This window comes from Argiope bruennichi, chromosome 1 (genome assembly GCF_947563725.1).
Source record: "Argiope bruennichi chromosome 1, qqArgBrue1.1, whole genome shotgun sequence".
In the NCBI taxonomy this organism is placed as follows: Eukaryota; Metazoa; Arthropoda; class Arachnida; order Araneae; family Araneidae; genus Argiope; species Argiope bruennichi.
The window spans coordinates 63,205,041-63,218,242 of NC_079151.1; the positions used below are offsets into that span (position 1 = coordinate 63,205,041).

Genomic DNA, 13,202 nt, shown 5'->3' on the forward strand with positions numbered 1-13,202 from the left:
ATATATATATATATATATATATATATATATATATATACTCCTTTTACTGTGAAATGTTATGCTTGCAGTTTGTGCTTTTCAAATACTTAAAAAAAAATGCAAGATAGGTGTTAAACTTTTTTTATAATGTTTAATCTTTTAGTGTGCAAGTTTGAAATAATTCAATAAATAAGTGGGATTTCGATCAGGAAATAAGAGAATATTTTAGAATAAACTAATATGGATCAATTTGAGATAAAAATAGGAAATTAAGTAGGATTTAAATTAGATTAAGAGAAATCTTTTTATATTTATATACTTTGTGTGGTGATTTAAGTTTATGTACATATATAATGTGATAGAAATTTTTATATAAATTTATATAATTATTATGAAAAGGTAAAAACGTAATACTGATGAGAAATGTGAAAATTATGTTTTTTACTCTTTTCAACAAGAAATAGAATTTCAATTGATGAAGTGTTCACTTTATACGAATAAAATTTTATATTTGAGTTTGTATTTGTTGTGTATAAGTAAGTCAAATATACCAAGTTGTGGATATATTTGGCTTGAAAATAAAAATGAAAACCAACTGAAAGCCAACTGGAATGAAATGTTATGGAATAAACTTTCTTAATCTTTTGACACTGTAGGTGCCGGGGATTTTTATTCTTTTGTTTGGAAGAATAGTGTGGGAAGCAAAGAAATAACAATTTTTGGAATGTTTGTTGGAAATAAATAAATAAAAAAAGTGAGGTTTGGATTAGGAAATAAGAGAAAATTTTAGAATAAAGTAACGCAAACTAATTTGAGATAAAAAATAGGAAATTAAGAGACATCACATGCGTATGTATGTGTAAAGATATCTCTTAATTTAAGTTCAAATTAATTTTCTAATTTTATCTTAGATTAGCCCATATTAACATCATTCTAAAATGTTCTCTTATTTCCTGATTCAATATCCACTTTTTATTTAGTTATTTCTAACATGTGCTTAACAAAATTGCTGACCGTTGATTCCCATGCTGGGAGCGAAGGAATAAAAATTCATATTACCTACATTCATATTACCTATTTTTTAAAAAGATAACTAAGATTCCCTTTCGTTAGTTGACACATATCAAAGAAATTTATATCAGAATCTCTTAGTAATCTTAGAAACAAATTTTTCTTTCTTCTGGTATCGAGACATAGATTGGCACATCTTCATGTCATTTCTTTTCTGTACATCATATGCTTCTCATATAAATCAAATTGAAGTTAATGTTCTTCCTAGACTCTATTTTGGTTTTGAACATTTCACTAGTGACGTGTGGGGCTCGTTAAAATCAATTTTGGATTTTATAATTTATTTTACAATCTAAGAATTTCAAAGTTATCTTTCATTATTTCAAATAACATCTAATCTTTTAATATATAGAATTATGCATTTTCTTGTAATTCCATTTCTTTCAAATTATTTCTATATTTCAAATGTGATTATCTTTAGTATATATTGTATATGTATGTTAATTATATTAATGTTCTCTTCAGTGAAAGCTCTAAGGATGAAGGAGATGATTCTTTAGACATTAAACCTCCTCAGGCATCTATTAAATCACGGGACACTCGTCGTGATGACAGAAAGAAAAGTAGACATTCGAGGAAACATGATTGTAAGTTTGTGAATAATGTTTTTTGTTAGAGAAAAATAAATTACTTGTCTATAAATTATTTATTTGCTAATTTTAAATGTATCAAATATTAGTTAAAATAATTTTGGTTTATATATATTCTGGAAATATACATATTAATTAATATTAAAAATTATTTCCAGATTTTCATTTATTATATAGTATTATTTATGGTATTATATTAGGTATCAATTGATAGCTATACACTCACTATTTTAATCCATTGTGAATCAAGAATTTCAAAATACCCTCCCCCCCCTTTTTTGCTTAATTGAATTATATTAATTTTAAAAAGAATTGTGAATTTCTATGAGTTTTTATTCTTTCCACATCCTTGTTTTGCATTTGTAGTTATAAATTAATTTTTTAAATTGTAACTTCAGGTATTTGTTATATTTAAAATGCAGTTTGATAATGCCTTGTCAAATAGCAATCTTTAGGCTTAAAATTAATTTAATCTTTTAGCAAGAAGAAGGGATCACCATCGAAGTCATGATAGAAATTCTCGCCGTGAGGGCCGAACTTGGCAAACAGAGCCTGGACGAAAAGATAGAGATGCTGATAATCGCACTGTAAGATATAGGGATGATGGATCTAGATCAAAGGAACGAGACTATCGAAAAAATATGGATGTTCGAGATTTATCGGATATCCGTGACATTCGGGAAATTAGGGTGAAAAAGGATGTCCGTGATTCTAGGGATAGATCTAGTGACAAAAGCAAGGATGAAAGACACCTGTAAGTTTTTTTTTCCCTATATAAATTATTTTTAGAATGATATTGTTTTGATAATACTTTATCTATTTTATGTTTGGATATTTTGGACAGTGTGAAGTCAGAAAGTTTGTTTACTTTATTTAGGATACTAACTAAATTCTGCATGTATGCAGATTAATTGGAACTATATATACAAGTGTGTGCGCATGTATGCATGTAAAAAATTCTTTGACGAAACAGGTGTGGAATTCTTTAACAATGTTTATTCATGATTTATTGGCGTAGTTCAATTTTTATTTTTTGTCAAGATTTTATACACTGTTGCAAATAAAATAGGAAAGCAGAAAGCAAAAAACGGATTTGTGAGAAAATATTTGGAACTTATATAGTTTCAAAAAGTAATTTGCTGACACAGTTAGGTTTCCCTCATTTTCTCTTATGTCATTCTATGTGATGTGTTTCATTGCTATTAAAATTTTCTAATATTTCTTGCTATAGGAGAATATGTATATCTGTTTTTTTTTATTTTTTTTTTTTTTTATATATATATATATATATATATATATATAACTTTTCTTTTTAGTTGAAGATATGTTTTTGTGTTTGTATGCAGGATTAATATTTTACAATGATTACTATTGTTGATTAGTTTTTATTTCATGTCCTTTACCTGAAAATTAGTTTTAGTAGTTCCCATAAGTCCTCTTAAATTTAACCATTTTATTGGGACAAAAATTCCATTTATTAAATTCGGAATTATTCATAACATCAGGCCCCAGAGTAAAAAAGAAATTATGCATTTATAAAACAGCCGTAATAAGCAACTACACAAAAATATCCACTATAAGGAATTGTATATTTATTATTCAGCAGTTAAAAATGCCAAAAAGGAAATTAAGCACTAGTTAATTTATAATTTTAGATTTTATACTGAGTAATATTTGACAATTTCTTTGATTCCTGGCTTATAGAGAGAAGAAAATATTACATTGTTTTCATCTTACTTCATTAAGTATGCTTTCACCTATTTAAACCATGTAAAGCATCATAAAAAGTAAGAATTTTAATATTAATCTCACTATTGATTTCTACATCAGAATCAATATTCATTAGTTCCAATAAATCATTTTTGTCTGTCATCACTTGTGATATAATCATTAAATTCTATCCCGGGAGTAACATATTTCCATACAACTTCTTTTGAATAGTCAAATGGAAAGATGACTTCTTTGTTATTTTCATACTTTATACTTGTGGGACTGGAAATTCCACTTTTTGAAAGCATTTTTCAGTTTTATATTTAAAAACTTGGGGGCCATGGTGGTTTTATGTCTCAAGGTTTCAGCTTTGGAACTTAAGGGTTTTCAGGTTCGAGACCTGATTCCACCATAAAATTGTTGTGTAAGCAGGTCTGATGCATGTTAAATACTTTGGGGGCCAAACGTCCTCCTGCTGGTGTGGTGTGGAAGTTTGGAGAGGGGGGTGTCAGATCAGATGTCATCCTCGTCTTCTGATTGCGGTTCAGATTTACAAGGTCCATGCTAACATAGCCCTAGTGTTGCTTTAAAACAGGGCATTAATGTAACTAAATTAAATTAAAAACTTGGCCTCAAGATTGTCTCATAAAACATGGAGCACCCAAAACATTGGTTTTGTATCATTTCTCCATGTTTTCATTCCAATAGTGTTATATATATATATATGATTCAACCATTAGAGGCAGAACAGTGTCTTTACGTTATGTTTTTCGGAAAGTTGAAGAGCTTTTCCTGCAATAAGAGACCTATTGATAGCTATTTTCATGGCACAAATGATGTGGGGCCATTCTATTAGGTTAGATACAAGAACAGAAAGGGGAGTGGCTTTCACTAACATTCTTATTTTTGATAATTTTTCACCACTTTCTGGTGATGCTTTTTCAATTTCTGTTGTTGTTTGACGGTTATAGCTAATGATGACTAGGAGATTACAATGCATTCTGCTAAAGCCTCTTGTTGTCAAGATTCTTGTTATAAAGTTTTTCACTCAACAAAAAACTTTTTTGTTTCTGATAAATTGCCATGTTTTTCAATGTTTCAAAGATTAAATGTTCTGCTAAACTGAGCTTCCAATACTTCTCACTTTTCTGAATTGTGCAATGGAGAGAAATAATAAAAGAATTTTCTTTCCTACTTATGAGAAATCTGCTTGGCAGGTTAGACTTTTTACTTATCAGCAAAGACTCACTTATTGTTCATTTGCTCTAGGTAAAATATTGTAGTCATTTGAAAAACAATTCAATATTTTTCTAACCCAGACTTCTTTTTTTTTTTTAATCGGTGGTGGGGAGCTGTTGAAATTATTTGTTAATTCAGGGTTTATTTATTGATTTGAGATTTATTTTTTCTTGCCTTCATTTTAAACTGAATTTTTTTTTTGTTATGTTGCAAAATTCTGTAACTGGGAGCTCATTAAACCACAACTTAACTAATTGGTTTCTGACACATAACATTAGTAATATTTTTATCTTTTGGTTGAGATTCTGAGGAGGGGGGTAACCATTTGTCAGTAAAATATTAATAAAATAGTTAATTACTTATAATACTTTATTTTAATTGTAAGTTCCTTTGATTCTCAATTTAATTTTTACAAATTTTGAATGAGTTGTTAATCATTCTTTATTAATAATTTTTAGTGAAAGACTAGAAGAGAAAAAAATGGAATGGAGGAAAAAGAGATTACTCTTCATTGAAAAACAAAGAGAACAAGATAGAGAACCTATGGATAGGTCTTGGGCTTACAGAGAAGGTATAAATATAATTTTATTTTTATCAATCTATTTATCCTGTTTTTATTTTGTTTACTTTTATTATTAATTTTTTTTTTTTTTTTTGCTTATATTAATAAAATTAAGTATCTAAAATATAATTGAATTTTTATAAATTAATTGCAAAATCTGAAAGACTTTTTGGAGCTACTGAAAGGTCATCAAGCTACTTTTAATTTAAATGCATACTTCATACAAGAATTATTCTCCATTTGACTTAAGAATGTAGCTTTCTCATTGTTTACTAACAGAAAGAGTGAAGCCAGATCTCATTAACTCATATTTATTTCATTATACTGTGTCTTTCTTCTTTCAAATTATATCCTATCCAACTATCTAAATCAGAAGTAATAACCTTTGAATCTATATTGTGCATACTAATTGTTGTCTTCCAAAAACCTCCATTTTTTGGGTCACGAGGGGTCAATATTTGGATTAAAGTCAGACCCCATACTGAAAAAAAAAATTCCTACTTTGAATCCCTGTTTGATCCTTGATAAAATCTTCAGGTTGGATTCATCTTTTGATTCAATTTTTATTCTACTTCTATATAATTAAAATTAAGGTTGTTGATTATTTCTGGTTTGGCTTTTTAATAATGTAATTCTTGTATCAGCATCTGTTTTCTTTGTCTATTCTGAAATTTTAAGAATAAAATATGATGGCATTGATAGATGCATGGTTGTGCATTTTTCCTGGTACAAGATTCTTTCCTAGGATGTGCTGCATCAAAAAGATTTAAATATGAAAATGAAATTTAATATCTATGAAATTCTTGTTGAAATAATATAGAATAAGGGGAAAATAAATTTAAATTGCTTTAAAATATCACTGTTTTTCAGAATCATGAATGATTTACCTTGAAGTTTGTCTCTAACTAGAAAAGAAGTTATAATCAGAGATTTAAACTTTTATACTGCCTTTATAAAAACTAAGCATTCAGTTGATAATCTGAAGGATATTCCATAGACTACTAATTGTTTGAAATTCAACAAAAAGCAAATATTTTTGCATAAGATGTGAAGACAATTACATATTTAAATTCACTTTCTTTTTCCGGCTGAATACAGAAGTCTCTGAAAGTGAAGTTTTACTTCATGTAGTTAGTCATCTACTTCTAGGCCTGTTAATTATCTTTGTGCTGCCATGGGCAGGAATTCAAAAGAATAATTCATTAAAATCATTCTTATACAAATGGGATTGCAATTGTTTCCAGATAAGCTTATGTGAATTATTTGCACTTCTGAGAGATCCTAATACTCTTAAAAGATTGAGAATAAATAATACCTTTTATTGGTTCTTTTCCCTCCTTTGAAATATATCTCTATATAAAATGCTGTTAATTCTGACATTGAAATAGAAGAGATGAAGTCATGAGGCTTGCTATTTAGAAATAACATTCTTATAAACAAAAATGCAACCAGTAGAAGTATTAGATTTAGAGCTGTTTGTATAAATGTGCAAGTATTGGAAGAAAAAAGTGTATGTGTACAGAAAATAGAATATACTATTACAAATCTGATTTAAATAAATTCTTAAAGGATTAAGGACGATAAAATTGTTGGCAGCTCAAAGATAAGTTGCAAGTGAATTGTGAGTTGTTGATAATGAAAATCTAAAATTCACTTGAAAGTAATTTGTGAATACACAATGCTTTTGACCATTACATTTTATTTTTATCTGTAGTATGCTGAATATTTAACATCTGCAATTAAATGTTGAACATGTAGGAACATGGTTAAAAATTCAAAAAAAAAAAAAAAAAAAGTCATTTGATTTGTGTGATGTGTAATTCATATTAGTTTTCTTATATTTTTTTTAATATTATTAATTTGTGACTTTTCTTCTTTTAAACAACTTCAGATTTTTTTTAACCCATTCTGAATATACAAAGATAAATGTTTGTAAAATAACTGTCAATAAAGAATTAATTTTGGTGGTTCTGTTGTAAAAATTGTAAGAAAGATATAATTTGGGATGAAATTTTCACTTTAAAAAGTTTTTCTCTGCATTGTATTTATATTACTATATTAAATCAAATAAAAAATGTGAAACAATAACTTTGGAAAAGGTCTTAATTGCATCTGGATTATATTAAAAAATTGACATTCAAATATTTTAAATTCTGAGAAATTAATGAATTAATATTAAATAATTATTGCTGTATGCTCAATAAATATATAAATTTTGAATTTTTTCATTTTTAGATAGCCAGTCTTCTGGCAGAGACTTGAGAGAAAAATTACGGGAAAAAGAACGCATACAGCAAGAGAAAGAACGGAGATTAGAAAGATTTCGTACATCTCCGAAAGAACAAGATGAAATTCCTTCTGAAAATATAGAAAAGGATAAAAAAGCTCTCCCACTTGCATTTATGGGTTTGTAATTCTGCAAATCTCCCCCCCCCCTTCTCATTTCCTTTTTTTTTTTATATATAATGATGATATATTTTATTATCATACTGAATAATTCAGTAGATCCTACTATTAAAATATTTTTCTCTTGATTGCATTAATATTTTAAATGCATAAATTTTTCACACATTTATTGACAAAAATAACACTTTTTTAAAGGGTGAGGGAAAGTACGGAACTGAAAACTCAGTCAAAAGAGGACATTTGCAGTTTTTTTAAACTTATTAAAAGCATAATCAGAAAAATTATTTTATTTTAAGATATCATTATTTTTAATTGATAGGTTTTATTACTTACAATTAGTAATTTTATTGTAAAAAAAAGGGAACTTAATCAATATGGTTAAGGAATAATAAATATTAATGTGTTAGAACATCACTGGTTAAAGGAAATATTTAATTTTAATTTTTGCAATTAAGGGCAAGAGTTTTTTTTTTTTTTTTTCAAGAAAATATTTTTATAGCTAAGTTTATCCATGGTTTTCAAGCTATTCTGTGTTACATAAATAGAATATTTTTTTAAAGATACTATAGGTATTTGCCATTAAAGTGTTATTAGGTTTATATTATTGTTTAGTAGTGTCAAATAAAATTTTCTTTAAATTATAAAATTAAAAGTAAAAATTTTGTAAAAGAAAAAAACAAATGGCTTAGAAAAATGCTAGAAAAAATTATATAAAAAGATAATGAATAATTGTTCTAAAAAGTATTTTGTTTTGTTAATTTCCATTTTAGAAGAAGAACCTATGGATTATGAAGAAGACAAAGAAGTAGAGGAAGAAGAGGAGAGTGATCAACAAAGTGAAGAAAAGGAAGAAGAAAATGAAAAAGATGATACTGAAAGTGATACAGAAAGCAGTGGAAGTGATACTGAAGGTATGCATATTTTATTAATATGATTTACTGTGTGGATGGGTGAAAGGTTATTTTATGATGTAATCAATAAATTCCTGAATTGATATTTTTTCTTGTCATATTCAAAAGTTACATGTTACTTAAGTATTTCCTAACTCATGTAAATAATTGCTGCCAATAAATGCAGCTAGACTATACTTTACTGCTGCAGGTATTTTTGTATTAAAAAAATACGAATTTAAATTAAATTCTGTGTAAACTTGAAAAAAGAAACTCAAGATCTAAAAGTCAAACTTCTAAGAATATATTTATATCATTGCCGACATTCTTAAATAGAATAAAAATGTTAAATATAGTTGAGCTTTGACAGAAGATGACACTTTTAAAAGACATCCTCATTGTTTTATGGGTCCATTGAAAATATACATCACCAATAAATGCTGAATTTTGCATTAATTTTTTAAAGTGTTAGTAGAAATAATTGCTAAGAAATCAGTGAGAAATATGAAGAAAAACTACAACTATACTATTGTTATATTGAAACGATTCCTATCTTATAATGCCAAGCTGCAGTCCAACAAATATAATTTTTAAATACAAGCATATATATATATATATATATATATATATATATATATATATATATATATATATATATATATATATACAGTAGACTCCCGATTATCCGCGCCTGCCGCACTAAGTTTTTTTTTTTTTTTTTTTTTTTGCTTCCAAGCAAAGAGAAAATGCTACCAAAGCAAGAAGCAAACACAAATGACTGATTTCTTCAAAAAGGTGCAAATTTACAGTTATGCTTTTGTAATTATATAATACATTACAGTATTAAAACAGTACATATGTATTAATTTTTCTGTGTATCCTTGACGCCTCTTGTTAGTACAATGCACTTTTCTGTTTTTATTAACAAAATGCATTTTAAGTTAGTTTTGAGTGATATACTAAAATATTAAGCATTAGTTAAACATTTCTTGTTGTTTATTTTACCTTTTATTGTACATAAAACGATGTTTCAAAGTTGGAATGTTTTCTCTTTTGCTATATCCGTTTTTAGCTTTTTTCGGATTATCCGCGATTTTTGTTATCCGCGGCGGCCGCGCCACCCAATTCCGCGGATAATCGGGAGTGTACTGTATATATATATATATATTAAACAAGAGAAATTATTAAAAATTTCAGAAGTATTTAATCAAAAAGGCTTGGTAGTTGAAAAAAGAGGTTCCAGCACTGAATCACTGTAGAAGCCTATAGGCAAAAAAGAGGCAGGAATGACCAAGTGATTGACCATTGGAAAAAAAGAGGAAATTCAAAATTGCAACACAAAACAATGCACATAGTGAAAACATGCAAAAAGTATGAAATAAATGGTTAATGTGCAGAAAAAAAATTATGAAAACTGCAACCCAAGTAGCTTTTCTATTGATTTCAAAATATTTATACTAATAAGAAACATTTAACTAGACATTTTTACAAGTATATTGTCAGGACAAATTTAAATGTATGTGTATAGAACAACAAATATGAAAAGAATGCTGCTGCATTATTGTAAGTATATCTTACTAGAATATTTCTTTTCATGCTAAATATTTCTTTAATGATCAATGGATCTTTGCAGTTTATCTTGGAAACATTACTGGGTTTTTTTATTGGTTTTTCATTGGCATGATTCAATTGGCATTTTATAGTTCACTTTAGTACATCAGCCATATTGTTGCAACAGACAATTTCATTCTGTATACAAGATTCAGATGTGGAAGAAATGTTTGAGACCACAATGGGAAATGCTGGGACCACATTTTTCTTCTTCTGATGAAGGTTTCTTTATAATTTACGGCTTTGTCTGATAGGGTGTGAATAGATAAGCAGCGAGAAAGGAAGAGCTTCTACTATTTTTCTGCAGCAGAAAATCCCTATTCCTATTTTCAAAATTCTAAAATGTATTTTGATAAAACAAATTTCACTTTTGAAATTTCTTCTGTTACACATTCACTAGAGAAATTTTATGTTTGTATATAACATTATAGTATTTAATTATTGAGTTCACTAATGTTTGGCAATAATACACAAGATTAGTTGAAAATACTTTTCTTTAAATTATATTATCTATTTGAAAAAATGTATGGAATTATTAATATGAGAAGGAAAGCATGTACAGAACCAAAAGCAAATGTAGATTCCCCTTCCCCCTAGAAAACACAAAATATTTCCTTGTGTGATAAACAGTTTACCTAGATATGCAGATTGAATGACATATTTATATAAATTTGAATTTAAAATATCACTGGAGTTACAGACCAAATGAAAAGTTAATTTGGATTGTAATCAATATTTTTATCAAGATTATTATTTTTATTGTAAATTATTGATTTTTTATTACAAACAAATTCTATATTTTCTACCAAATTATAATTTAAATATATATATATATAAATAATGAATTTTGTGTCCCATATTTCCCATAAATGACTGAAGCAAAAGACACAAATGCTAAACTTATTAGGTTATTTGAAAGAAAATAATAACATAGATTTATTTATGCTGAAAGGAGAAGAGATTATTTTTAAAAAAAAATATTCTATTCTGATTTTATATTAATCTACTTTTCAGTTGAAATATTCATAAACATTGAATAGATCAGAAATAAAGATTTGAATAACCATAATTAATTTTGAAATAATTTATGATGCATTAATATTTATAAATTTTTATTATTTAAATTTTGTTGTAATTTCACCATAAATTTCATTTTAATTTTACAGGTTCCAGTCATAATTCGAAAGGAGAAGAAGAAGAGGAAGAGGAGGAGGAAGAAGCTGCAGTAGAAGAAACTTCTGGTATAGGAAAAAAAGTGCTTCTTATATCTTCTTATATTATTTAAAATTTATATAAGATCCATGTAGGAGTTTTATTGCATTAATTTTAATTTTTTGTTATAAATTTTATTCACTAGAAAATTCATGTTTTTTTTTTTTTTTTTTTTTTTTTTTCATTTAAGCATTACAGTGAATTGCTTTTGTATGAAAATTTTGTATTGTGTATTATTTTTAATTATAATTAAGCAAGAATCCAATTTTTGTAGAAATTCTGTGCTAAGATCTTAAAAGTTTTATAAACTTAAGCTTCTTATAATTTCAATTACTATTTCTCAAAAATAAATTTAATTTTACCTCTAGAATGCATTTTCATTTGAATGTAGCAAGAAATTATTTTTTTTTCATTCTGCTTTTATATGAAGCTAAAGTATATCATTATTTTTCTTAAATATTATACCCTTTAAGTGAATTCTTTGCATTTTTCTCTTTATTATTAATTTTATCTATATTATTGCCTTTTAAGTTTTTGTTTTAATTAATAGTAAATAATTTGAATGTAACTGCATAAACATTTTTTTTAGAAGAAGAGGGTGAAGTTAAAAAGGAGGCAGAACCAGAGAAGAGTACATCCCCTGTGAAAGAAGAAGTTCCTACTCCAGCTCCTGAACCTGCCCCTTACAAACCAGCAATACAAGGTTGTCGAAGTGTAGAAGAGTTCCATTGTTTGAACAGGATTGAGGAAGGAACATATGGAGTTGTTTATAGAGCTAGAGATAAGAGAACAGGTAAAATTTTTGTTCTAAATAACATTTTTCTTTTCTTTCTGTCACCCTATACTTTGTTTCATATCAATATTAATTGTGTTTTGTGTCCAACTTGTTCATCCATAATATAGATTTTTCTGTTTGCTAAGCTTTTAATACAAAGAGCATAACTATTAAAATTTTACCTTTGTTGTTTGATAAAACTTTTAAAAAAATTAATGGAAGTTGAAATTTATTGTGTGTTTTGTTTTGTCTGAATTGTTTATTTTCCGGCATGCTTTTTCATTAAATATTTTAATATTAAGTACATTGAGTTAATTATCTGCATTTGTGCTAAAATTATGAAAAATATAATTTAAAACAAATGCAAAAAATAGTTCATAGTGAAAAATTTCTTAAATGAAATAAAAATCTTATGATTTGTTAGGTTGGGTTGAAAAATATATTTTGAAAAGAGTATAATTTTCAACTGATTAAAGTAAAAGTTTATTTTGGAGGTACGACTTCAGAAGAAAGCTATTTTGTTTAAGTATGATATCGAAAAATAATTAAGAACGATCTCCCTATATATTTGCCGTGAACTAATGTGTCAAAAAACAATTTTTAGTTTTTAGAATATGATTTATTGTCAATTATTGTATTCCATTTTTAATCAATGATTAGAATAACTTGAAGGCTTGTATATTTTCATTCTATATAACAGTATATAGGCTCATTAATTTGTAAATTGTTTGTTTATTATGCCATAACTTATGTCAAATTATCTAATTATTTATGAATATATTTGTATCAGTATTTTATATGTTTGTATCATAACTTACATTTGTACAGTTTATATAGCTTCTGTATGTGATAATGAGCTATTACCTGCCAATTTTATTACATTCTTTAATACTTTTATTTAGTTCATGAGAGTTTTAAATTACAAAATTGCATTTGTTGGTTGAGACAAGATATATGATTTATTTAAGATCTTCATAAACATCTCATTCCAGTTTTTTTACATTTGTACTTAGATATGGTGCTATGATTTTTCTAACCTAATGAAAATATGAATCTTCCGCTTAACTCTCAGTCCTCTGACGAATATTTTAAATTCCATTCCTGTAGTGAAAAATGGATCCTTAAACAGGAATAGCTCTAAATTAAAAATATATTTT

At 26.6% G+C, this 13,202-nt stretch overlaps 1 protein-coding gene across 3 annotated transcripts in view; it reads left to right on the forward strand.

The window, feature by feature from the left end:
• The window catches only part of LOC129966136 (cyclin-dependent kinase 11B-like), a 29,747-nt gene that overhangs the window by 11,006 nt on the left and 5,539 nt on the right, over positions 1-13,202 (forward strand). For 2 of the 3 annotated variants that reach the window (XM_056080535.1, XM_056080527.1), the window contains exons 3-9: positions 1,516-1,637; positions 2,121-2,394; positions 5,048-5,160; positions 7,387-7,557; positions 8,328-8,468; positions 11,225-11,299; positions 11,860-12,063. In XM_056080535.1, the coding sequence (XP_055936510.1) occupies positions 1,516-1,637; positions 2,121-2,394; positions 5,048-5,160; positions 7,387-7,557; positions 8,328-8,468; positions 11,225-11,299; positions 11,860-12,063 (1,100 nt within the window). The remainder of the gene's footprint in view (positions 1-1,515; positions 1,638-2,120; positions 2,395-5,047; positions 5,161-7,386; positions 7,558-8,327; positions 8,469-11,224; positions 11,300-11,859; positions 12,064-13,202) is intronic. The other variant, XM_056080543.1, reaches the window with a different exon arrangement.